The 26,618-nt window shown below is 46.8% G+C and overlaps 1 protein-coding gene across 4 annotated transcripts in view; it reads right to left on the bottom strand.

Moving 5' to 3' along the window:
* LOC144762134 (cullin-9-like) overlaps positions 1-26,618 on the bottom strand; it is a 518,599-nt gene that overhangs the window by 56,849 nt on the left and 435,132 nt on the right. For all 4 annotated transcript variants that reach the window (XM_078647278.1, XM_078647280.1, XM_078647277.1 and 1 more), the window contains 2 exons: positions 21,583-21,700; positions 513-646 (listed from right to left, as the gene is read on the bottom strand). In XM_078647278.1, coding sequence (XP_078503404.1) covers positions 513-646; positions 21,583-21,700 — 252 coding nt within the window. The remainder of the gene's footprint in view (positions 1-512; positions 647-21,582; positions 21,701-26,618) is intronic.

The raw sequence follows: 26,618 nt of genomic DNA, 5'->3' as shown, positions 1-26,618 counted from the left end.
TGGTCACGTTCGTAGTAGTATTACTGATATAAAATCAATAACATTGGTTATAAAGCAAAACAAGATTGAACAACATGTGGCGTAAAAGAGTGACAGTGTGCTCAGCTTATAGGTATATCCAATCAGGCAGCCTGGAGGGGTTCGACTTACTTAATCAGAACACCATTCACTGAAACTAAACAACACAATATTGGAGAGTAACAACAGGGCTGAGTTGTTTACTGAGACATCAACATTATAAATTAAAAGGACTTCTCAAATCTTATGTAACAATTACCCATAGAAGCGGAATGGCTTAGCATCTACTTTGTCATTCTGTGTAGCTCTGTCTCTTACAAAAGGCAACTTCTCTTTATGGCCACCCTGCCAATCGTAGAAGTCTCCTCCACCCAACCCCCACAACGGCACACACAAGACAACTTATCTCTTTATGGCTACCGTGCTGGTTGTGGGAGTCTCAACCACCCAACCCTCACACAGGCACGTGATGTGGAACCGATGGGTGCACGCACCTGAGTTGAGTGCTGCAGAATAGCTGCCAGTCGCTCCTGTATCCTGCGCACCAGCTCCAGGCCGGTGTTAAAGTGCTCTTCTTTTAGTAGCCGAATGGAGGCGGCCAAATCTTGAGACTGCAGCAGGGTGTCCTCTGGAAGGCAAGAGAGGAACAGTGAACACACACAAAATGGACATGCAAAGCATGTTAGTGTGCAAGACTTCTGGTTAGCATGTTTCATAATACTTTATTCGGCACATAAATAGCCATAAAAAAGACATAGATAAAAGTCCATACACACCAAAACAGAAGAAGAATGACATTAGAAATCTAAAAACCAGGAACATCAACCATTACAATACATCACAGTCAACTCATGGCACCACCCCTGACCAAGACCAGAAGACCCTTTGCCCTCGCCCGAAGGAAGGGGTGAGATCTGATGCGGCACCTAACCTGCCATTGTTTTCCTAGTACTCATCACTGCTTTTAACCTCATCGCTGCGGCGGCTATTCCGACGCAGCGCTAAGGGGGCAGGGGGGGGCAGCGTGGCGCGCCCATGCTGGTGACGGAACTGCTCCGTCACCAGCCGCGGTTGAGCTGTGCTCATGACGGAGCGGTTCCGTCATGGCCCCGCCCGCTTAATAGAACTTAATAGAACGCGTCACGCAGGCGTCGGGCAGGCCATGACTGAACCGCTCCGTCATCAGCACAGCGCCACCGCGGCTGGTGACGGAGCGGTTCCGTCATCAGCACGGATAGGGTTAAAAAGGTGCAAACACCCTGTCAAACATCATGAGTACAGTTGGAGATATATTAATGCCTCCCTACATTTCCTGAACCCCAAAACATGAACTGCAAACCATCCTCACGCTCAATCTTGACTATGCCAACATCCTACACATTGTTGCACCCGTATTCATCATACGTAAAATACAACTCCCCAAAAATCTGCCAGATGGCTCCTTCTAAGCCTTTACGCAAGAGGACGTCTCACTCTAGTCCTGCAAGCACTGCACTGGCTACTTACAGCTAGAAGGGCAATGTTCAAGGCACTCTGCATTGCCACAGAGCCACCCAAAGAAAAGGACCGCTATACCTACAAGTTAATTTCAAACAATACATACCAAACAGGACATGCACTTAGTACCTCCTACAGATTTAATAAGGTGGTATGCTTTCTCAGTACAAGCCATCAAACTCTGGAACGCACAACCAACCAACATTAGAAGCAGCCAGGAGCCATTACACTAGCAGTTGAAAACATGGCTATTTCTCAAAGAACTGCACCACCCACGTCCTGGAAACAGAACCTAAAAAACAGTCGCACCCTCAAGTGCAATCCTCAGCTTACAACCCAGGAACTGAAAATTAATTAAAACACGCATTCGAGCTAAGAAGGCCTGGCCTATGGTTTCCCACACACATATATAGGTATGTACTTGCACATATATCAGTTATGGCCACAATAATACGAAGACCATAAAAGGCCGCGGTCAGCAGCAACTTGTAAATTCACATCATGCACTGAGGTCTGGTTAGCAGCCACAAAAAAGTTAATGAAGAACAGATTACTTACCTTTGGTAACGCGCTTTCTGGTGCAAACTATAACTGCAGATTCCTCACCTCCCTGTTCTGTGGAATGGTCTCCTAAAAAGGTCCCAATTCAGGAATCTGCACACTGGTCCTTCCAAACTGCTCATGGGCTGCGCATAGGAGGTCGCAGACAAGCTTCTGCAAGAACCTCATGTCAGCGTACATAGGTGGCGTTTATATGTGGCTCAGTTTGTCACTTCAAGAGTGTAATGTAGTCAGCGCGGAGTCACATGGCACCTCCTACCAACGTGCACACACACGGCTTTTGGTGTTTCCGGATCCAGGCTGGTGTGGGAGGATATTCACAAGGTGAGGAATCCACAGTTTGAAGTATCCATCAGTCATTTCAGGTATGGTAGAATATTAGATTAACAAAAAGTAAATTAAATAGATTTTTGTGTAAAGTCACAGTCATGCAGGGCCTGTGTCTAAAAAAAGCTCATTTTCCATTTATCAATAATTAAAGTAATGCTTTTGGATTATTAGTCTTGAAAAAGCCAGAGGCCCGTGCGCCTGTTAAGGGGCGAAGCACTGGTTTGCTGTCAAACTTTAAGACCAAATGCTGAAAATTGGAATAAAAAGCTAGCTCGACAATGAAAAAATCAAGGTCTTCATGTTGAACAAAATATTATATTTAATACACTCATCGTTAATGTAATATTCTACTATACCTGAAATGACTCTGCTTTCATTAACATTCGGTAGCTGCATCCCATATATGTTTTTTATTATTTATTTTAGGAGTTTTATATAGCGCTAGCTGGACCCGAGGGTATCGGAGCGCTTCACAGCATGTAGAATTATGTGCAAATATACAATACACATATTATGGTAGAACACGAGGGTTCGAGCCGGGTATAGATCGGACAAAGGAGCGAACGAACAAAGGAGCGTATAAGGGTGTCGATCAATCGAGACGAGCGTCCAAGAGGTTTCTTTGTTCAAACAGGACGGGTGCCCAAGAAGTTTTCTAGATCAGAGTCAATGTCAACAGTCACAACATTACGGTAAGACGGAGAGCCGTCTTAGGTGCTTCCTTGGCTCTTATCGGTTCGCTCGAGAGCGGTCTAGGAAGAGGATATGCATGATCTTTCAAAGTGCCTGACTATACAGGGGTCTCCTACGCACAAGAGCGTCTGCTAGTGCATGAATTTGAAGAAGGCGCTCTATTTGAACGCTCCCATTCACTAAAAGAGATTCGGACATATAATGCATGCATTTTGTAAGAATGAACAGTTTTCTTGGTGACTGTATTATACCCATCGGCTGTATACGTCTTATTTTTCAATAAGCACCAATCATCACTGTTTCTGTTTGTGCACAAAACACTGCATGGATCCCAGAGCCCGTGCAACCTTTTTATCCACAGAGGTATTGTAAGACTTTTGATGCAGTCCTGATGGATTCTTCTCCAGAAAGAGGTGCCTTTTCATGTGTAAAGAACACCCCTCATCTCGGTTTCTGCTTTGAGTATTTCACAGTCGTGCTGACCAATGGTCAGGTGGTGGCGGTGCATAAATATTCTAAAACTATGTTTGCGCAATGCTTTAGATGTGTTTTTGGGCTCAGATCAAAGCGCACAAGCTTTCCCCTAAAATTAAGTAAATAGGCGTTTCCACAATTCAGCTGTGCAGAAACAATGTCTGTGCACAACTGAAAGAAGTGTAGTTCAAGGGAAAGGACTATGTTGACTGAGCTGCGTTTTATCGAGAAGCTGATAAAGGGATGTAGCAATCTTGAGCTTTCACAGAGTGAGAAGTTTGTGCAACTGCTTTTAACGATGTGCAGCAGGTTCTAAAGTACAGAAAAAACAACTATTCAAATGGGGAGAAAATACAGTTGTCATGTCCAATATAAATAATGCCAGAAGAGATTCTTCAGGAGAAAATCCAATTCCTGTCAGAGAAGAACAGAAAGTGATGGCTGGAGTGCTGCATGAATCTCAGCCTCTCGTATTGATTCCACTGGTATTCTAGTCCGTCTGTTTTTTCATTCTAGGTGCCAAAACAATACGTAACTTAGTAAAGCCCAAAATACCAGGCCACATCCACTCTGTATGGGAAAACAACCAACACGGACAGGTTTTGACCTTGTTGAGCCTCATTTGTGAGGTTTAGCTTGAGACCAAATGGCAAAGTGATATATGGACCCAGGCTTCCTGTCTCACTTAGAGCAAGCCTCGATACAAAGACTCCTTTTCAACATCAAATGAGGTGGAATGGCTGTTGGTGGTACAATCTACCAGCCAGACACCAAGCTGAAGACACTAAAGGCTGACACTTTGAAGCTGAAGGACAGAATTTAAATATCTTCTCTTTAGAAACGAGTTGCAACAACTGATCATCAGTCTAAGATAACCAGCCAGGAGGTGAATGAGGTAAACTCAGAAAGGAAGGAAAATGCTACTTACCAGTATGCATCTGTTCTTGGCATGTAGGGCTGCAGAACCACACACTAGTGCATAGATCGCCGTCTGGTGGTGGGCCTGGATGATTATACTTTGTTGTTGTCCTGGAAGACTCTTTGTTTGGTAGATGACTCCTCCTCTGGAGCATACTGCGCATAGGCATCGACTCCATCTTCAGATTGTTTTTCGCCACTGGGCAAATGATGGATTTGTGTGAGAACAGAAAGAGATGTCCATGTATATTATATCTAATTAAAATAATACTGGAACAGATATAGGTAGCCAGGGAGGCGGGTGAGCGTGTGTGGCTCTGCAGCCCTACATGCCAAGAACAGATGCATACTGGTAAGTAGCATTTTCCGTTCAAGGCATATGGGCTGCTGACCACACACTAGTGCATTGATTGCATAGCAGTTCTCGCCCTTAGTGGCGACCGCCAGTATCTGTTGCAGTGGTTTGAAATAGTGTTTTGAGTACAGCCTGGCCCACAGCAGCTTGTTTTGCTTGCACATCTACACAATAGTGCTTTGTGAATGTGTGCGGTGCAGACCATGTAGCTGCCTTGCATATATCATCTAAAGGAATGTTTCCTAAAAATGTCATAGATGCCCCTAGTTTACGGGTGGAATGAGCCCTAGGGGGAATTAATAGAGTGCGCTTTGCCTTTTGGTAGCAAATTTGAATGCATGGCTGGCATACGTTAGAGCGGCGTGTGTCAGACTGGGACACCCTGATTTATACACAGTCCCAGAAGGAATTAAGAAAGAGGATGTAGCCTGGATCAAACATAATTTTAGAAAACTGCTGGAGGCAGAGAGGGAGGAAGAGGAGCTTAAAAAAAGGGGTGTAAGAAGAATGTATCTTTTACAGACGTCCATTCTTATTGAACCTTATTTAAAGATTGTTATGAACCCTTTCCACCGTTTTTTGTTGATTAGATTTAGGTTTAATTTAATACATCTCACTTTGGGTCCTTTTCCGCACTTGGCTAAACCCGAAGATTCTGCACCTTGCTCCTGTGACAATTTCTCCACACAAGACACACTTCACCTAATTATGTTTTGTGACAAGTTTGCTGAGGCTCGAAAAAAAATTCTGGTCCCAATATTACGAGAAGCAGGCTTTGTGCAAGTAAGACCCGCCCTCCTGTTCTTGCAACTCTTGGGAAGTGTGCATACTATTTTTAGCGTAGCAAGTTTTCTGGTGGCTGCAGTAAGGACCAATAGGAAAAGCATGAACACCTGTCTATTAGAAAATAAAGTAGAAGAAGAAGGGGGAATTTAAATTGTATTTGTTCTAATTTGGTGTCGCAAAGCCTGACACTTGCAAAACTCATGAACTGTAAATACTGTGTATATATATGAATTCTTGCAAAACTTTTCTCCATTTTTATTGTATATAGTATAGTTTTAAACTGTAGTTTCGTTAGTGGCACTACAAAGTTTAGCAAATGAACAAATTATGATCTGTAAATTCTGTATATTTGAAAGAATAGCTGTTAATACTTTGCACACTAATCTACCTGTGGACTTTATTGCAACCTGTTTTTATGTTTGATGCTGCTTTTATGATTTTAATTAATCGAAATAAAGACTTTTTGACTGACTGACTGAATGCATTTGACAATCCACCTTGCAATCCCAGTTTTTGAGATGGGATTACCTTTATGTGGAGGAGAAAAGGACACAAAAAGCTGTTTTGTTTTACGAAATGGCTTTGTCCTATCAATATAGTAGAGGAGCGCTCTTTTTACATCTAATGGATGGAGAGCTCTTTCAGCAACTGTTTGAGGTTGAGAGAAGAATACTGGTAACTCAATAGACTGATTGAGATGGAAAGGTGAAATGACTTTTGGAAGGAACTTGGGATTTGTCCTTAGAACCACTTTGTTGTGATGGAGTTGCAAGAATGGTTCTTGAATTGTTAATGCCTGGATCTCACCCACTCTTCTGAGTGAAGTAATAGCAATTAAAAAAGCAACTTTCCATGAAAGAAATTGTAAGTCACACTTATGTAAGGGTTCAAATGGAGGACCCATAAGCCTAGTGAGAACAATGTTTAGATTCCATACAGGGGAGGGTGGCACCCAGGGAGGAATTATTCTTTTGAAGCCTTCCATGAATGCTTTGATGGCAGGAACTCTGAATAATGATAAATTTGGTCTGTTTTGAAGGTAAGCTGCTATAGCAGCAAAATGTGACCTGACTGAGGAGTATGCTAAACTGCATCTTTGTAGATGGAGTAAGTAGCATATGATGGTTTGGATGGAAACATCTAGTGGGTTAATGTTATTGGTGCAATAGACAACAAACCTCTTCCACTTGGCTGCATAGCATGCTCTAGTGGTGGACGTCTAGCTTCTTTTATAACATTCATGCAATCAGGTGTGAGATTGAGATATCCAAATTCTAAGACCTCAGGAGCCAAATCGCTAGGTTGAGCTGCATGGATGCATGATCTCTCCATGGCTCTGGGTTAACAGGTGTGGAGATAGTTTTAGTCTGTGATGTAGTACCACTGAGAGCTCTAGTAGTGTGATGTACCTCGGTTGTCTTGCCCACGTTGGTCAATGTGAGGGAGTGTTGCTGCAGCTTGCGCACCACTAATGGAATAAGTGGGAGAGGCGGCAAAGCGTAAGCAAATCTGTTTGACCAACTCATCCATATTGCATTGCCTTTGGACAATGGGTGTGGATACCTGGCTGCGAAGTTTGGGCATTTGGAGTTGAGGTGTGTTGCAAACAGATCTATCTCTGGTTGGCCCCACTTGTAAAAGAATGGTAGAAGAACTTGAGGATGAAGTTCCCACTCGTGTATCAGTTGTCTTTGACGACTTTACAGATCTGCAACTTGATTGTGAACTCCTGGTAGATGTTGTGCTAATAGGAAGATTTTTTGAGGAATGGCCCACCTCCATATGCTCTGCGCCAGGCGGGAGAGCTGTAAGGAGTGTGTTCCTCCCTGTTTTTGAATGTAGTACATGGCTGTCATTGTCGGTGCGGACCAAGACAGCCTTGCCTGATAGGTAATGTTGAAATGACTTTAGAGCTAGAAAAATGGCTAGCAATTCCAGATGGTTTATGTGGAATAGCTTTTACTGAGGTGTCCATGTACCCTGTACTCTGTGTTCTGCTAAGTGAGCTCCCCATCCAGTGAGGGATGCGTCCGTGGTTAGCACCACCTGTGGAACTGCCTCTATGAACGGCCGTCCTTTGGAAAGGTTTTTGGTGTTTCACCACTGTAGAGAGCGATTGGTCCAGCAGTCCACCACCACCAGATCTGTTATTTGTTGTTGAGCCTGGTTCCATTGGCTCGCTAAGCATTCTTGCAGGGGTGCATCTTGAGTCTTTCATGTGGTACTACGAAGATGCAAGACACCATCATCCCAATTCACTGCATCAACACTCGAGCTGGTAGTAAGTGTTGCGGTTGGAATTTTTGTAGAAGAGCTTGCATACTTTGTATCGTTGCTGGACTGGGGATTGCAAGTGCTTTGGAGGTATCTATTGTGTCACCTAGATACTATTGAGACAGGGATGGTTGGAGATGTGACTTGGTTTGGTTTATAGTGAACCCGAGCTTGTATACCAGGTGAATGGTCTGCTGTGTGTGTTGCACACATTGGTGGTACGACTTGGCTTTTATTAGCCAGTCGTTGAGATATGGGAAGACATGGATGTTGTCCCTTCTCAAGTGTGCCGCCACCACACGAGACACTTTGTGAAATCTCGGGGTGCTGTAGTCACTTCAAAAGGAAGGACTTTGAACTGGTAATGTTGACCGTTCAGTATGAACCGAAGGTACTTCCTGTGAGATTGGTGGATGGGATTGTGGAAGAAGGCATCCTTGAGATCTAGGGTAACAAGGAAGTCGCCTTGCGTTACAGAAAAAGGACCTGCTGTAATGTGACCATATGGAAGTGGTCGGAGTGTATGTAAAGATTTAGGGGTCTCGGGTCTAATATAGGTCTGAGGGAGCCGTCCTTTTTGGGAATAAGGAAATATAGGGAGTAAACCCCATGTGTTTTGATGGTGTACTGGAGCTGGTTCTATTGCATTCTTTTGCAGTAGAGTGGCAACCTCTTGTTTTAGTCGTGTGAGGTGCTCCTGTGACATGGGACGCTGTCTGGGTGGTATTGTTGGAGGAGTGGAAGTGAGCTCCAGGCAATAACCTGTTTGAACTATTTGTCTCACCCACCTGTCTGTTGTGATGGAATTCCAGACAGGTAGGAACTGTTGTAATCTCCTCCCGACAGGAGTGTTATGGTTTGGGGGGGAGGGGAGGGAAGAACAATAGTTACTTACCTGTAATCTGTGGTTCTCCAGTATTGGTGTCTTTCATAGATTCACATGCCTGAATCATTCCCCGTCGTCGGAGTAGGAGTCCCACGGTATATAAAAAAGCAGTAATATGCCATTTGTACATAGCAAATAACAGTTATAATAAACCAGGAAGTAAGGTAGCCTCAGCTACCAATGAAAAACTTCCACATTAGTGACTATCCAAGTCATTATGTTAGACCAAACTGCAGCCAATCAGGCCACAGTTCCCACCAAGGTATTCTCCCCAGAGACCCAAGCTGTCAGATTTTTGTAGCACCGGAGTGTACCAGAGCATATATATATATATATATATATATATATCTAAACAGTCTGGGTGAGCCTCTGAGGGGAGGTGGGTGGGTGCATGTGAATCTATGAAAGACACCAATACTGGAGAACCACAGATTACAGGTAAGTAACTATTGTTCTTCTCCAGTATTAGGGGTGTCTTTCATAGATTCACATGCCTGAATCCGAGTAGTTAGCAGTAATACAATATGTCGCTCTTAGACGCCAAAAGAACAGTTTTCATGCATGAAAAGAAAGCAATGCAACAACATATGAAAGCGTCAAAGAGCAAAAGGAGGTGGGAGAGACCACCAGAGGCTCACCTTATTGAAAAAGATTACGCAGGACTGCTCTCCCCACCGAGGCATCGGTATCACTTGAAGAATCCAGACAGTAATGCCTCGTGAATGTGTGTCTGCTGGACCATGTTGCGGCTCTGCAAATGTGCGGGAGAGGCACACCAGCAAACAAAGCAGTTGAAGAGGAGACTGCTCTCGTAGAATGCGCTCTAGGTAAGGTCTGTAAGGGTTTACCTGCTTGTTGATGGCAGAGCCCTATCGTGGATGAGACCCACCTGGCGATAGTCTGTTTTGTAACAGCACAGCCTTGTCTAGGTCTGCCATGCGCTACAAATAGCTGATCCGTTTTTCTGATGGCAGCTGTTCTTGAAAGATAAAATTTAAGGCATCTCTTAATGTCTAATGTGTGTAAAGTCCGCTCAGCTGGTGACTGCGGATTGGGAAAAAATGTCTTAAGTATCACTGGCTCATTGAGATGAAAATCCGATGGTACCTTGGGCATGTACTTCGGGTTGGTGCGTAGTATCACAGAGTCATGTGTGAATTGCAAGAATGGTGGCTTAGTGGTGAACGCTTGCATGTCACTCACCCGTCTGGCAGATGTTAATGCCAGCAGTAATGCAACCTTCCAGGTGATGAACTTGAGATCGACCTTATGGATAGGCTCAAAGGGATGGCGCATAAGCTGAGCCAGCACTATATTCAAATGCCAAGATGGAGGTGGTCGACGTACAGGAAGGAACATACGAAATAAACCTTTAAAGAATTGTTGGATTATTCTTGAGGAGTATAGAGAATTCTTACCATCCTGACGGTATCGTGATATGGCCGCTAAAAACACTTTAAGTGTTGAGTGCGCCAAACCTGACTTAGCCAACTGCAAAAAGAAGGGTAAGATTTGTTCCGGTTCCGCCTTCATTGGATGTAGATTCATAGTTTGGCACCAAACACAAAAACGCTTCCACTTCAGTCTGTAGGTTTTGTTTGTTGAAGGCGCTCTAGCATTGGCCAGGACTTCTTGACAGTCCTGTGGAATGTTCAAGTGTGCAAATTCATGGTGTTGAGGAGCCAAGCTGATAATTTCAGAGAATGAGGGTCCGGATGACACACCCTGCCATCTTGAATTGTCAGAAGATTTGGAATTTGAGGCAGTTGGACTGGCTCGCGCTCTGACAGAAGGAGAAGCTGTGTGAACCAATACTGTCGTGGCCACCGTGGAGCAATCAGGATTATTCGACACGGTTGTTTCCTCATTTTCTTGATGACCTTGGGAATTAACGGAATTGGCGGGAAGGCGTAGGCAAATCTCCGTTCCCAATTCATGGACAGGGCATCCCCGCAAGATTCTTTGTGGGGAATCCAGCTCGCAAAGTGAGTACATTTCCTGTTCTGATAAGTTGCAAAAAGATCCAGATCGGGGAAACCCCATCTCTGGAAGATCCGATCCAGCGCTGGTTGATGCAGTTCCCATTCGTGAGTGCTGTTCTTGGATCTGCTCAGCGAATCTGCTAGTACATTGGCTACTCCTGGAACATGCACCGCTGACAAGTTGATGTCGTGATCCAGAGCCCAATTCCAGATCTCTTGAGCCTGGTGAGACAATCGGGCTGATCTTGTGCCCCCCCTGCTTGTTCAGGTAATGCATGCTCGTTGTGTTGTCTGTTCGAATTAACACTGTCGAGCCTTCTAGAACTGCCTGGAAGGATTTTAAGGCGAGGAAAATGGCCCTTAATTCCAACAGATTGATGTGCCATTTCTGTTGTTGAGTGTCCCATTTGCCACTGATCGTCATCCCTTGAAGGTGAGCGCCCCAACCTTCTAGCGAGGAATCCGTGGTCACTATGTATCTGGGGACTTCTGCGAGGAAAGCACAGCCCACTTGCAGGTGGTGTTTCTGACTCCACCATAGGATTGTATCCTTCATTCGAGGTGTTAAGGTAATGATATCCTCGAAGGAACCTGATATCTGCACCCATTGGTGACTGAGTTCCTCTTGTAAGGGTCTCATCCTCAGACGACAGTTTGGAGTGAGAGGGATGCACGATGAGAGCATCCCTAGGAAAGATTTGAATCTCCGAACAGAAACGCACTCTTTTCTGAGGAGGATGGTTGCCATTGTTCGGATCTTCTCCTGTCTTTCTTTTGAAATGAAGACCTGAGCGAGCTTGGAATCCAGCGTTGCTCCTAGGAAAGACTTCCTTTGTGATGGAATCAGATCCGATTTCTCGAAGTTCACTGAAAACCCCAGGCTTTGAAACAGGCAAAGGCATTTTTGTACATGTTCGTTTGCTGTGTCGTAGGAATTGGCCTTGATAAGGCAATCGTCCAGATATGGGTATATCTGAATCCCCTGTAATCGTAGGTGGGCCGCTACAGGTGCTAGCATTTTTGTGAATACCCTCGGGGCTGAACGTAGTCCAAAGGGAAGCACCTTGAATTGGAAATCCCTGCCAGCCACTCTGAACCTTAGGAACTTCCTGTGTCTGGGGAAGATAGGGACGTGGAAGTAGGCATCCTGAAGGTCGAGTGTTGCCAAGTGGTCTCCTTCTGCCAAAAACTGGAGGATCTCTTGGAGAGTTAACATTCTGAACGTCAATTTTTGGATGTATTTGTTCAGGGCACGCAAATCGAGGATTGGGCGCCATTCCCCTGATTTTTTGCGTATCAAGAAAAAACGAGAGTAAAAGCCTGTTCCTCTCTGGTGTTGAGGTACTCTCTCGATTGCCCCCTTTCGAATCATTGCATTGATTTGGATGAATAGCTCCTTGAGATGTGCCGGGGGCGGCCCCTTTGGTGGTGAATTTGGAGGGGTTTTTACAAATTCTAATATGTGGCCCTTGGACACCACATCCAGCACCCATTTGTCTGTAGTAATCTTTGACCATTTTGAGCAATGTAGGGATATTCTTCCTCCAATTCGTTTTTGGCTGGGACACTTTGGCGGCAGGAAGTGATTCTCACTTCTTGTTGGTGTTATCTCTCCCCCGATATGTGGCTTTTCCTCGGGGCTGTGAGTAAGTATTCCTTCTTTGGCCATAAGGTTGTTGTTTATATGGCTGGTATCTCTGGGTGTTTTGAGTGTTTGTATAGGAGCGTTGTTGGTAATATCCTCCTCTATTTGAGAAACTTCCTCTTCCTCTAGAGCCACGAAAGGAAGATTTGCGATACTGCAGAGTACCCAAAGATCGAGCAGTTTCCGTATCCTTTTTTATGGCCTGCAAAGCGTCATCCACATGCGAGCCGAATAGGTACTCGCCATCATAAGCCATGTTTAACACCTTGGCCTGTACCTCCTGCCTAAAGGATGTAGATTTCAACCATCCCTCTCTCCGAAGGACTGCGGCTCCTGCCAATTGTCTGAATCCTGTAGCTGCTACATCCACTGCAGCATCAATGATCTCTGACGATGCACACTCCCCTTCTTGCAGAATTTTGATAGCCTCAGACCGGTCCGGTTCAGGCAGTTTCTTAATGTAAGGCGATATGTCAGACCACATTTGTCTATCGTATCGGCCAAGAATTGCCATAGAATTAGCAACCCTCACTGTGGTTGCTGCAATCGTTGACACCTTCTTCCCAATGGTATCGAGTCGTCTCCCGTCTCTGTCCGTCGGAGTGGAGATTTGAGACGACGGGTTCTTTGCTCTTTTTTGAGCTGCCTGGGCAATGACTGAATCTGTCTTGGCCTGGCCAATCAAGCAAGCCGGTGAAGAAGCTGGTGCTCTGTATTTTTTATCCACTCGAGGTAAAACTGGAGGTAAAGAATTCGGTGTGGCCATGATCTTTTTACCTTCTTTCCAAATAAAGTCTATAATCGGAATAGACCAACTTTGCCTCTGAGACAAATTCTTAAAATCGTACAGGAAACAATCGTCCTGTTTAGTCTCCATGGTAATGAGGAACCTCTTGGTGGCATTGTCCATAATCCTATGGAAATTCGCCATATCCACAGGTGGCGATTCAGACTTTGGCTGTTCATCTGGAGAAGGTGAGTCCGCCTGATAATCTTCATACTCCGACGAATCTGATTCATCTAATTCACCTTCTGCCTCATCCTCATTAAGTTCATCCTCCGTTTGGTTATAGGGCACCTGTATGCGTGGGTTATGCCCCGTTTCTTCAGGTATAGTAGGCATGGAATCTGGGACTACTCTGGGCTGTGGGGACGAGATGTGCGAGTCACCAGACTCCGAGGGCGGAAAACGTTGATAGTAATCGTCCAACATGGACATTAAATTTCTGAAAAGTTCCATGGGCATTTGTGTCCCTGGTGGTGGTGCAGTATCCAACCTGGGCGAATGTGTCACTTGCTCCTCTTCTTCCTGATCTTTTACCAGGATAAGTAATTCAGAAGGACTTTTGGCTGCTGGAAATAGATCATCACCAGAGTCCTCTACCTCAGAGTCCAAGAGCCTGTCTGGCATTGTTAGTGGCGACATACATGCAGACTGGGATGGGCGCTGCTGTAGTAGTGCCGCAGTGGTGGCTGGAGATGGCAAAGAGACAACGTTACTCTTGGCTGACCAGACTTGGATATCTGTGCAAGATGACAGCTTTGGAGTTACTGGATTGTCTTGAGCCACTGGGATGTGTTGTGGCGTAGATTTTGTCTTGAGCAATGCAGACGCCGTCGTTGAATGTTCCGTCGACAAATGTGGTTGGGACTTCGTCGACGTGGCGTGTTTCGTCGTCGATGACGGCGCCGACGGAACTGTTTTCTTCGTCGACGAGGTCGTCGACGGGGCCGTCGACGGGGCCGTCGACGGAGCCAACTTCTTCGTCGACGGGGTCGTCGACGGGATCTTCGTCGACGTGGTAGTCGACGGGGTCTTTTTTGTGGATAGCTGAATGGTCGACGGGGTTTTCCTCGTCGACGATGGGATGGTCGACGGCACCTTCGTCGACGGTGACGTCGTCGACGGTAAAGCTTTCTTCGTCGACGGTAAAGCTGTCGTCGACGGCAAGGTTTTTATCGACGCCGATGAGTGCGTCTTCGACGGAGGCTCGTCGACGGTTGGAGAGACCTTCTTCGTCGACGAGATGGGACGAATCTGGACATGGACAAAAGTTGGAGAGGACGCCGAGGACATCACCAAGGAAGTTTTAGGTGAGGAAAATGACATAGTAGAAGTCACTGGAGTGGCTGTCTGACAGGAAACCTGCAGAGAAGTCGCTGCCTTGGTAACTGGCCTCTGAGGTGACGATAAAGACGCAGTCTTTTTAGATACTGGCTTCACAGATTTGTCAGAGTATTTTTTCATTTTTGAGGTAGATGGCTCGTCAGCGTCAAGAGTGAGCTGGGCCTGCTTCGCCACTTTAGCCTTAGGGGTAGTCACCTTACCCTCAGCCATTCTTTTTCTAGATCCCACAGAAGATATAGAGGCCAAACTTCCTACCTCAGAAAGTGGCAAGTCCTTATCTTTATTCCTCTGGATCCACAGGAGTAGGCGACCCTCTCTGTCCCTGAGGGTCTTGGCAGGAAAAGTGCGACAAATCTTGCACTCCTTTGCTTGATGATTCGGATACAAGCAATAAATGCATAAAGTATGCGGGTCCTCCTTAAAAAGTCTTGCCTTGCCGCAAGAATCACAGGCCCTGAAAAGGGACTTAGATGTACACATATTTGAAAGTGGGAACTTTCAAGTAGAGAAAAAACTGAGCAGAGCTCAGAGAGACTCCCTATCACACGACGTGCGGTAAAAAATCTGACAGCCTGGGTCTCTGGGGAGAATACCTTGGTGGGAACTGTGGCCTGATTGGCTGCAGTTTGGTCTAACATAATGACTTGGATAGTCACTAATGTGGAAGTTTTTCATTGGTAGCTGAGGCTACCTTACTTCCTGGTTTATTATAACTGTTATTTGCTATGTACAAATGGCATATTACTGCTTTTTTATATACCGTGGGACTCCTACTCCGACGACGGGGAATGATTCAGGCATGTGAATCTATGAAAGACACCCCTAATACTGGAGAACTCACTGTTTGGAAGCAGTAAGGGTGTTGTTACCTCTACCTCTACTTTTAGTGTTGTTGCCTCTATATCCTCCTCTGTAATAACCTCTATTGGGCGAGGATTGGGTGGGTGCTTTGTAAGAAGAGGAGGTGGTATCTGTTGTAACATTTTTGGAGGCTCCCCTGTAAGATGAGCGACGAAAGGACGCCCCAGGAGTCTGAGTTTGCAAGGCTCCCATGGACTTTGCCGTGTCCGTATCCTTTTTAATTTTTTCTAATGAATTATCAACTGTAGGACCGAAAAGATGCTGATGGTCAAAAGGTTGGTTAAGAATACCGGTTTGTACCTCTGGTTTAAACCAAGAAATACGCAGCCAGGCATGCCTACGTAAAAGTATGCCAGTATTTACTGCCCTCGAGGCTGTATCCGCAGTATCTAAGGCACAACGGATGGAAGTATTAGTAATAACCTTACCATCCTGTATTAAGTCAGAAGCCCTGGTATTATATTTGTCTGGCAAATGTTGCATAAGGGTTTCAAGCTCATCATAATGAGCCCCGTCATACCTTGCCAATAGAGCCTGGGTGTTGGCAATCCTCCACACATTGGCTGCCTGAGAGATCATGTGTTCGCCTGACGCATCTAAACGTTTGGACTCTTTATCAGGGGGTGGAGCATCCCCTGTTGTCTGTGTATTAGCTCTTTTCCTGGCGTTTGAGACTACTAATGAATCTAATGGCAGCTGACCTTTGATATATGCCTGGTCAGTTGGAGCTGCGTTATACTTTTTTTCCATCTGTCCTGATTGGGTCTTTAAATACCTCAGGTGCATGCTTTACAGCCACTTTGAGCATTGGTAATATGGTTGTGGTTTTATGTGATGGTAGTAGTGTGTCCATAAGGACGTCGTCTTCTACAGGATCAGTGTGTAGATCAGCCCCATGAAAGGTTGCTGCTCTATGAATGAGTTCTGTAAAGCCTATAGGGTCATCTGGAGGAGATGGCTTAGAAAGGTATGCGTCATCTTGTGGCAAATCTGGAGCATCTGGCGCATTATTATCATCCCAAGAATCCATCATCTGGGTCATCTAAGGGTTACTCGTCCTCTTCTCCTCCTGAAAAATCATCCTCATCATCTACTAGTGCAGGGCTGTGTGAGATGACTGGTGAATGTGCTGGTGAAATGTCAAGGTCTGGTATTTCAGGAAGTGGTGAAGGTATCCTTATAAGAGAAGTCTGGGCATGCTTTTTAATAGGAACTGGAGGTGTGGTGGGAGGGTCCAGCTTCCTTTTTGCAGGCACAGTAATAATATGTCCAGTCTTTGGATGAATAAGAAGAGTCTTTTGTTTTGGGTCTGGATGGAAAAGCTCTTCTGTGCCAGTATCTTTTTTCGGCACCAAATTTTCTTGCTTGGAACCGAGCTGTTTCGAAGGTTTAGCAGTGTCTATTACAGTCTTATGAGCAGATTTCGGTTTCGAAGACTTGTGGCTCGAAGCTTTTTTTTAATCCTGTTTTTTGTTCGGATCAGCTGTTTTTGGATCTGAAGTCTTTGATTCCGAAGCATGTTTGGGTTTGACAACTTTAGATGCAGAGTTGTGTTTCGGTGCCGAAGTGGGCTTTGGTTCGACCTCTTTCGGTACTAGAGTCGTCTTCGGTTCGATAGTTTTTGTGGGAATCGGTGTGAGAAGTTGACCTGATATATAGTGCTCACTATTCTAGTGATCACTGTGTATCATACCAAACAACCCTTATTGATGATTGGTTGTAAGTCAACCTGATAGGCCAGCTATCCTAGTAGCATGGACATGTGCAGTCTTTAAGCTAAACTCTAGAGGGCGTGTTAAGCCAGCTGTTTTACCATCACATTTACCCTTTGAACACCAAGTGAAAGGACACCACACAAGTTGTTATGAAAATAAAGTATATTTATTTATAACAAGACTACCCTGAACTCTTTATGAGTCAGGGAGCTAAGCACAATACAAAACTCTTAAAGAAATACTGAAAGTCGCACAATTTACACAAATGCCCGAGGGGCACGAAAAACCATATACTACAAAAGTGGAATGCGAATTACTAGCAGGTAAGTAACTATTCTCATAGGCTTTGGGATCGCTAGGGCTGGACTACTAAACCTTTAGATTACGAGCAGGAGGCCTAGGGAGATCGGGTGCAGAGTGGGCACTCTCACGCGGGATTCGGAACAAAGTCTATGGAGGCTAGTAAATGCAAAGTTAGTGTTATCGGACGAATCCGACTAGGTAGAGCTGAAACGAAAAAGGATCTGGACACTTAGATAGTTAAGCTATGCTGGAGCACCGAAATGCTCAGGTTACCTAGCCCAGGGGCTGCGGCTGCATAGGTCTGAAAAGACGTCGGGAATCCTCGTTGCAGTCTATGGAGCCTGAAAGAAGAAGTTGCTGGCAGGCGACCAGTGAAGAAGTTCGATGTGATCCAAGCCTGGATCGATGAAGATGGAGACCTGTAAGCAGAGGGGACCAAGTTCTGAATCACTAGCCAGTGATTAGGTGGGCACCAGGATGGCACCGGGCGAAGTCACCTCGACCAGGTGAGTGGGTGACGCTGGGCTCTGCAGTCTCTCGGACCAGGAGGCGTTGTCGGCGACCAGGATGGAGGTGCGAGCTGTCCCACGGTGGTATCTGCTGTCGACGTTGCTGGACCCAGGATTGGGGCAACAACTCTTGGCAAATGCAAGCCCACGCGGTGGACTTAAAACGGCGTCTGGAGTGGACCAGGAGGGTCCGGGGTGCTCCTCTGTTGGAGGGGAGCAAGGGCCAGTCTGGAGCAACCAGACCAGCGGTGTTGTCGTCGTGGTTCGTCGTCAGAAGGGACACTAGCCAACGGGCAAGTGTCCTGGACAACGCGGTGAGCAGCAAAGAGCAGAAGGGCCCCACGCAGATCTCGTGGATGCTGGAGGGCTGGACTTCCGTGCTGGAGCTGCATAGGGTCGGGGCTTCTCAAACCCCAAAGCACTCACTCAAGGATCCCTCGGTGGTCGTGCTGGGCAAGCGTTGTGCAGTCTTGAAGATGGCCGGTCCCTCGAGGTCTCGTCACACCCACGAATCTCAGCTGGGCTGATGATGCAGGTAGAGGTCAGGGGTGCCAGGGAAGCCGGTTCTCGTCGAGCTGGGCAGTCTTGATCCGGAGGAGAGACTTACAGCAAACCGCGATGCTTGGATGGTGCCTGCGGGTGCAGGGTGACTACTCCTTAGTCACAAGGGAGAAATCTTGAGAAGAAGTCGAGAGTTCCTTTTGTGGAAAGTAGTTTCAGGATTCAAAGATGATCTAATTTGGAAGGGGGCCTGCTCCTACCTTTATCCTGAGAAAAGGGGCTGGCACGCGACTAAGTCCTGCCCTATGGGTGGGACTAGGAGGGGGGTGGTTACACCCCTCTCCTTTGTCCGGTCTCTCCCCAGCTCAGGGGCTGGTGTGCCCCAGGAACTGGTTTGAGCCGGCATATGCACAGTGAGCACCGGGGTACCACTTGCAGTCACCTTCCTTTCAGCCCTGCCTACCTAGGATACACAAAATCCTGTCTGGGATGGTGCTGGCACCGCCCCTGACAGGAAACCCTTTGTCCAGGCCTCCGTTTGCTGGAAGGACTCCCAGCAGCAGAAGGGCAGACTTGTGTCTCGGTGGCAGCATCCATCTTGTGGAGCTGAGGCTGTTTTAAACTTTAACCGGGGTTACAGCTACCAACATGTCTTCTCCCTCTAGAGGGGTGGAATGCTACCCCCGTCGCCAGAACTGGCGAGGGGGTAGTATTCCAAAGCGTATGACACCTTACACGACATGTTTAGATAATGTCAGACCAAAGTTACCATAACCGCGAGGATTATAAGGCACTTAAGAGTATATGGTCTGACGCTATCATGGAAACGGCTAAGGGATAGATCCCGAAGGCCGCAGACAGGCTCAGCTCATGCCAGAGCACTATCTCACACGATTCCAAGCACTCTGCCTCCAGGATTGTTAAGGCCTGCCATAGGAGTGACTGATAGGAGATCTGTGTGCCCATTTTAGGTTTAGATATAGGTATACTATATCTAAAGCAAAGGGTGATTACACCACCTTGCTCCCAGTTATCAAGCAGCCAGTTGTGTCAGTTTTGGATGGCCAGCCAGGGGTGGCATAATACATGCTTCAGCCCCTGGTAGGCCCTGGGTACACCTATGCCCTGGATACCTAAGGCATACTGTACAGGACTGATAAGGTGACTCAGTATCCAATCAGATATGTACCTAGGGTACATGGAATCCATTTTAACAGAGAGAGCAGTGGGCCTGGGGTCCTGAATAGCAGGGCCCCAGGTCAACTAAGTCAGAAAACCAGCAAAACACCAGGCAAAAAAATTGGGGGCAACCATAGTCAGGGATCTACCTTCCTACAATCGGTTTCGGCGCTGAGCTTGTGTTTGGCTCGACAGCTTTAGGTACCGAGGTTTGCTTTGGTGCCGGAGTTAGTTTTGGTTTGAGAACTTTTTGTTTATCAGGACCGACAGGCTGACTCGTGCCGGGTCGCCTAGAGGCTTTTTAGTAGTCTTCATTGCCGGGCCCGAGGGCGGGGCGTCGGAAGGTTGTGATCGGTGTGCACCTAGACCCGAAGGTAGAGGAGGAACCGAAGCCTGGCCCAGTATGGGGACGTGAGTAGGGTCGGCGTTCGTATTCACGACCTGTTGACAAGCTGGAATGGGATCGCCATCGTCTGATTGTTCTTCAGGTCCGGAAGCTGAATCCTCTGTTCCGGAAGCGATGACTTATTCCTGCTGCTCTTCTTCGGAGTCTAGATCGACTGGAGTATCTTCGACGACTACGTCTGGTACCGATGAAGAGAATTGTGCTCTGACTCTTCGAGCCCGACGGTCTCTGATGGTCTTCTTTGACCGGAACGAAGCACAAGCCTGGCAATCTCGGCTCTCGTGCTCTGGGGACAAGCACAGATTGCACACCTCATGTAGATCAGTGTGGGAAAATTTGTGTCCACACTGAGGGTACACATTTGCCCAGCACACTTCAAAAACGTTTGTTACAAATAGATAAATCAATAACAGTTTTTTCAATTTCACGAAAAAGTCGATGTTTTCAGTTTGCAGTAATTCTTTATTGTTCAATCTTTTAAAAGCCTTTGGACAGCATCACTTTTGGAACCGCCAACGCGTTTCGTCCCATCTAGGGACTTCTTCAGGGCTTGAACAATTCGTATGATCTACACTAGTTGATGTTGTCTTGTAAATCCTTAATGAGGACAATCTAGAAGATACATTTCTAGTCAGAGACCCTTTATATATTCACAGTTGCTGTTTGTTAAATTTCACTTTTTGGTCCTTAATTCATGTAGTATGGGACATCACATTTATTCGTGGGATGGTCAATTTGAAAGAGTAACGACCCGGATATGATAGTGCGGGTCCGGAAAAGGGTCCTTCGATCGTCTCAGCTCCAACCAGGGATCACCTCGAGAGGCACTTCTTGAAGGGTGCCCTTTCCATGAGCAAAGGCCCAATGGCGCAGTTGGGCCCAACAGCCCGACGATAGCCGGAATCGAGAAGTGCAAGCTTTTTTCGATACTAGTATGAAGGAAATCGCGATCGAAGACGATACTGACGGTAGAATCAAGGAATGGAAGTCGAAAGGAGATCGGTAACGGAACCGAACGATAACACATCCGAGCCCGATGGCGGAAAAAAAACAATCTGAAGATGGAGTCGATGCCCATACGCACTATGCTCCAAAGGAGGAGTCATCTACCATACAAAGACTCTTCCAGGACAACAACAAAGTGTAATCATCCAGGCCCACCACCAGATGGCGATCTATGCACTAGTGTGTGATCTGTAGCCCATATGCCTCGAACATGGGGCTACTCCATTAGAACAGCAGAACTTGTGAGCAAAGACAAGCAAATACTGTGGTCAGACCAGCTGAAATAAACCACAAGCGACAAAATGCAATAAAAGAGAAAATGCATGTAAAACAAAGCATAGCCAGCTAACAACGTGTTCTGCTCACTGTGGCCTGAAGTTGCCACAGAGAGATAAGGAAGCTTGAAGTTAGTCCTGCCGCCTTCCCTGTTTCTTGCAAGGCGTCCCTGAACTTTGGTTGCGGATTCATCTCCATCCTTGGGCCACGCTTCACCAGGGACAGAGCAAGTGAGGGGCTAAGAACATGGCCACACCGCGCGACACCGCGCCTTCCTTACCCAGGAGGATCTGCAGGGCGTTGGTGTGGAGCTCCAGGTTGTCCGTCTGCTGCTCCATGATGTCCATCTTCTCTGTGTCCTGGTTGTAGTAGCTGTAAACACAGGAGTAAGCGAGGACCTGCAGGCAGAGAGGACGATCTCAGTAAGGGGAGAAACAGGAGGTTCACATAACTAGCCCAGCAACTATATCATTAATGTTTTCAACAAAAAAACGAAGATTAAAGTGCAGTTATTGATCGTAATTGCAATATGTTAACAATTAAATAAAGTTTGAAATTCGCTGAGAAAACCAAAGGCCAAAGGGACGTTATAGGTAGATGAAAGTGTCAGTTAAAACATATTGATTTAAAATAACCAAAACTACTGAAATTCACCAGTTATTTTCTCAAGTAACTTGGACTTGTGTCCTAAGGTAACTATAACTCGCCCCCCGCCACGCACAGTTATCATTAATGTCATTTCAGATGTTGCAATGATGCTACAGATTAGGTCATCGAACATGTCCTGAGTAATAAGGGAAGTAATTAGCAGTTCCTAACCATAACCTCACTTTAATTTCTTTCAGAAAAATTGCAATTTTTTTAACTTAAAGTAACGAGGTCTATCGCCATGCACGACGAGGGGAGGGGCGCTCGGTCTGCACTCAACTCCCCTCGGGCGTATGCCCCTACCGACACACCCGATGAATAGCAAATGAGTGGCTCCAGGTGCTCATTCATCACTCAATTTAAAAATATTTTTAGGGGTATACCTGTGCACACCCAGTGCACCCACTACAAGCCCAATGTTTGGGGTCACGGGAGCCACAAGGCCTCTGAGGCCCCTGCCGGCTTCCCAGCCAGCACCCATACTGGATGCTAGTGGGAGCCGGCGAGCATGCTACAATGATTGCCCAAAGGCACCCACAACATGATCAACGTTGGGGACAGCGAGGGAAACCGAAGGCGCCGCAGCTCTTCAGCCAGAACCATTTGTGCATGCCGGCAGGAATCTGCCATTTTACTCTTAACTAAGCTGGCCACCTGGAGCATCCAGTTTTCTAAAGTTGGGGGGCCACCTGGGAAGCCTTCAGGTCAACAGTCAGCACCCCACTGTGGGTGCCGGCAGAAGCCAGCCGTTTTACTTATACAGTGGGTATACTGGTGCCCTCCTGAGACGCTCACATATTTTTTGTGTGTGGGCTGCCCAGCCAGCACCCATTCTGGGTGTGGCAGGAGCCAGCCCTGTTTTTAGCTCTTGCCCAGAGGGAGCACCTTCCAGTCAGAAACAAAGCTCTGTTTGTTGGCCTGGATGAGTGCAGGCAGTGGAATTGATTTTGTATTCCCTGCCCACTCTCTCCCGGGCAGGGAACAGCACACTGTCCCAGTGGAAGGGATCCCAGGGATACACATGCCATTGGGTCCAGGGGAATGGGGTTCCAGGGCCATACGATGACTCTGGGAGTGGTGGGGGGTGCACATGCCCCCCCCCAAAAAGAGCCCCAGGGAATGGGGCCACCGGGTCCTAAAAAGGATTCTAGGAGGGGGTTGCATGCCACCCTGCCCCTCAAAAAGGCAATCGGCCTAAGGGATGGGGTCTGTGGGGTCTAAAAATGGCTCAGGGAGCGGTCTTTGTGCCCTCCCTCCCCCGCCCCCATTTAAAGGAAAGCAGCGCTGGGTCCTAAAATTGGCTGTGGGAGGGACTCTCCCTTAAAAATATTTGTGCCAACCTCCCCCCCCCCCCGGAGCTGGCCCACAATGGGAGGCTTCAAAATTTCCTTTTTTCTTATATCAGTGCTGCAGATCCACTGTACCCCCCCCCGACAATACAGTTTTAGGCTTTGTATTCCACCGAGGCCCCCACTAGGCTAAGGGGGAAGGTTATCCCTACCCTGCCCCCACCCTTTATGCTTATGAGTCCTAAAATGACTGCAGACGCATCTTTGTTGACATGATGGCAGCCAATCCGATCTTATCTTTAGATCTGCGGATCTTCTGCAGCGTGGTGTAGACATACATTTTAAAATGTAATTTCTCAAAAAATGCTGACTGGATTTATACGAAATTACAAAACTCCAGCTTTCTGGCCCAAGATCTAGCATTCTACCAAATTTAGTGCAAAGGAGAACAGTGCCTGGAACTGCCTGAAGACTGCTTCACCTGCTGAGGTAACTGTTTCTAAGGACCTGGCTGGTTCCGCTGACTGGATCCCTACTGGAGTTGATCACCTAAAGTGACTACGTGACCACATTCCAACTAGCTTAAACGTTTTGGTGGAAAAGCTTCAAGCATCAAATTTGGGGAATTTGCCAATGCTTGTTCTCGGCTGAGTGAAACAACTTGATTTACTATAATGCAATACCCTCGGAACCCTGTGGTGGATCTTTCTCATTGAGGTGTCTAAAAAATACATAAAAATACAGTCTATTTTTATAAGTCGGCGTCCGATTTCTTTGGTGTCTTGGCCATTCCTTCTTCAATTGTTTTGGTGCTGTTTACATGCTTTACACTTGTTTCTTTGGGTATGCTGGACTACTCCGAGCCACAGCTACCCAGGGTTGAGCTAAAGGTCTGACAAACGAAACCGAACGGTCCTAAATGGGTTAGTAAGTGCATTACACGGTAAGGACGCACAACCACACCATATAGTATACCACATTTCCTCACACCTTACTCCAGAACCACTATACAGAAGTCAATGGCAAGGAACCACAGACACTGGGAATGGACGGAAGACGGATTTTCTTGTTGAGGTAACTGTTTCTTCGGACCTTGCTGGTCTTCTTGACTGTTTGCCTGACGGAGGTGGTCACCTAAAGTAACTGCATTCCACTTTGACCATTATTTTCATGAAAAGGTTTTTCAGTGTCAAATTTGTTGAACTTGCCAATGCTTGATCGCAGTCAAGTGAAGAGTCTTGATTTATTGTTCCCTGCAAAATCAATGTCTTCAGAACCCTGCGGTGGACGTTTTTCATTTTGGTGTCAATAAATTAACCACACCATATAATACACCCCATTTCCTCACACTACCGACGACACCCAGCTGATTCCCTCACAGACAAAGCCCCCGCTGCAAAGGGCAAATTCCACTATGGGATGAAGGCAGTCAACACCTGGAGGAAGGACAGCTGCCTCAAGCTTAACTCAGACAAGACCCAAGTCCTCATGCTGGGCTCCTCCCCTTCCACCTGGGGCGACTCCTGGTGGCCCGCAGCACTCGGAATCCCACCCACGGGCCACGCACTAAACCTCAACATCATCCGGGACACCTCTATCTCAATGAACCGCCAAATCAACGCTCCTCCTCCTTTGTAAGGCCTTCAAGTAGATCCCCACTGAGTCCAGGAAAACAGGCACCCACTGACTCGTCAGCAGCAGACTCGACTACATCAACACACTCTACGCCAGCACCACCCAGAAACTCAAAATAAAACTGCAGACCATCCAGAACGCCGCCGCCAGATTCATCCTGAGCATTCCCCGCCGCAACCTCATCACCGGCCACCTGAGAGACCTCACCTGGCTACCGGTCAACAAGAGGATCACCTTCAAGCTTCTCACGCACACCTAGAAAGCCCTCTACAACGCCGGACCTGCATACTTCAACCACCACCTCTCCTGCTACACTCCCACCAGACATCTCCTCTACACCCAACTGGCCCTGGCCACCATCCCACAGAGCCGCAAGACCACAGCTGGAGGACGATACTTCTCCTACCTCGCTGCGAAGACCAGGAACTCCCTACCCCTGCACATCAGGCAATATCCATCGCTGCCACAATTCAGGAAGGACCTCAAGACTTGGCTCTTCAACTGACCCGCATATCCAGACCCAGGCCAGACCCCCTCCTCACCCCCAAGCACCTTGAGACCCTCATGGGTGAGTAGTTGTGTTTTATAAAAATACTGATTGATTGATTGACACTGATGCATTGGGGACCAAGGGTGAATTAACAACTGGTCTCGTGACTCGAACAGTTTTGAAGAAAAACAAGTTGCAAACGTCCAGGCCAAAAACTAGATGGCAGGAGTATGCAGCACATGTGTATCGACAGCCACACATGATACGAACACAGTCACCCATGCAAAAACTTGGTACCCAGAGACAAATAAAAGGAAGAAACATCTCATCTCAGCAACTGGAGAAACACAGTGGCCATACACCTATGGGAGTTACTAGAGACAAACATATGGCCCACAAAGCTGCCTCAGTACGCAAAGACAAACATGAGTCCCAAATACACCCACCTCAGCACCTAAGAAAAACACAAGATACACATACATACCTCATCTCAGGAGGCAGACAAACACATGGCGCACACACACACACACCTACCCTTGAGCTAGAAACAGACATGAGACCCAGACAACTGCCTCAGTATCCCTAGGCAAAGGCAAGGCTCAAACACCTACCTCAGGACCCAGAGATAAACAGGACCCTCTACCTTAGCACCTAGAGACAAAAACACACCTGATCTCAGTAACCAGAATGACACCAGACCCACAAAGCCACCCTAGCGCTCAGAAAACAAATGTTATAATCACACAACTATCTCAAGACCCAGAGACAAAGAGGAAACATTAGCAATTCATCTCCACACAAGGCCCACACACCTATAAGAGTACCAGGAGACAAAATGAGTTCCACACGCCTACCTCAGTAACTGGAGACAATCAAGAGACTGACACACATACTTCAGTACCGGAAAAAAAGAGTTTCCCACAACTACCTCAGTACACAGATACAAACACACGCCCAACACGCCTATCCTAGTTCTAAGAGACAAACACAACCTCACTACTTAAAGGCAAACGTGAGGCCCACACACGTTACTCAGCCCCTATAGAAAAACACTGGGACCGAGTACCTTATCTTAGTGTCCAGAGGCAACACAACGCCGGCATACATAACTCAGTAACTGAGGCAAACAAAAGGCACTCACCCACAAACCAAAGGCCTGCATACTGTACTTCAGTACCCGGTCTAAAACAAGAGACCCTGACACATACTTTAGTTAACAGCAATCTCAGCTTAATGGGCCCATTTTACTAAACA

The sequence above is a fragment of the Lissotriton helveticus genome, chromosome 6 (genome assembly GCF_964261635.1).
Source record: "Lissotriton helveticus chromosome 6, aLisHel1.1, whole genome shotgun sequence".
NCBI lineage: Eukaryota > Metazoa > Chordata > Amphibia > Caudata > Salamandridae > Lissotriton > Lissotriton helveticus.
Note: the sequence above shows the minus strand (reverse complement) of the source record. Positions and strands in the feature narration are given on the sequence as shown.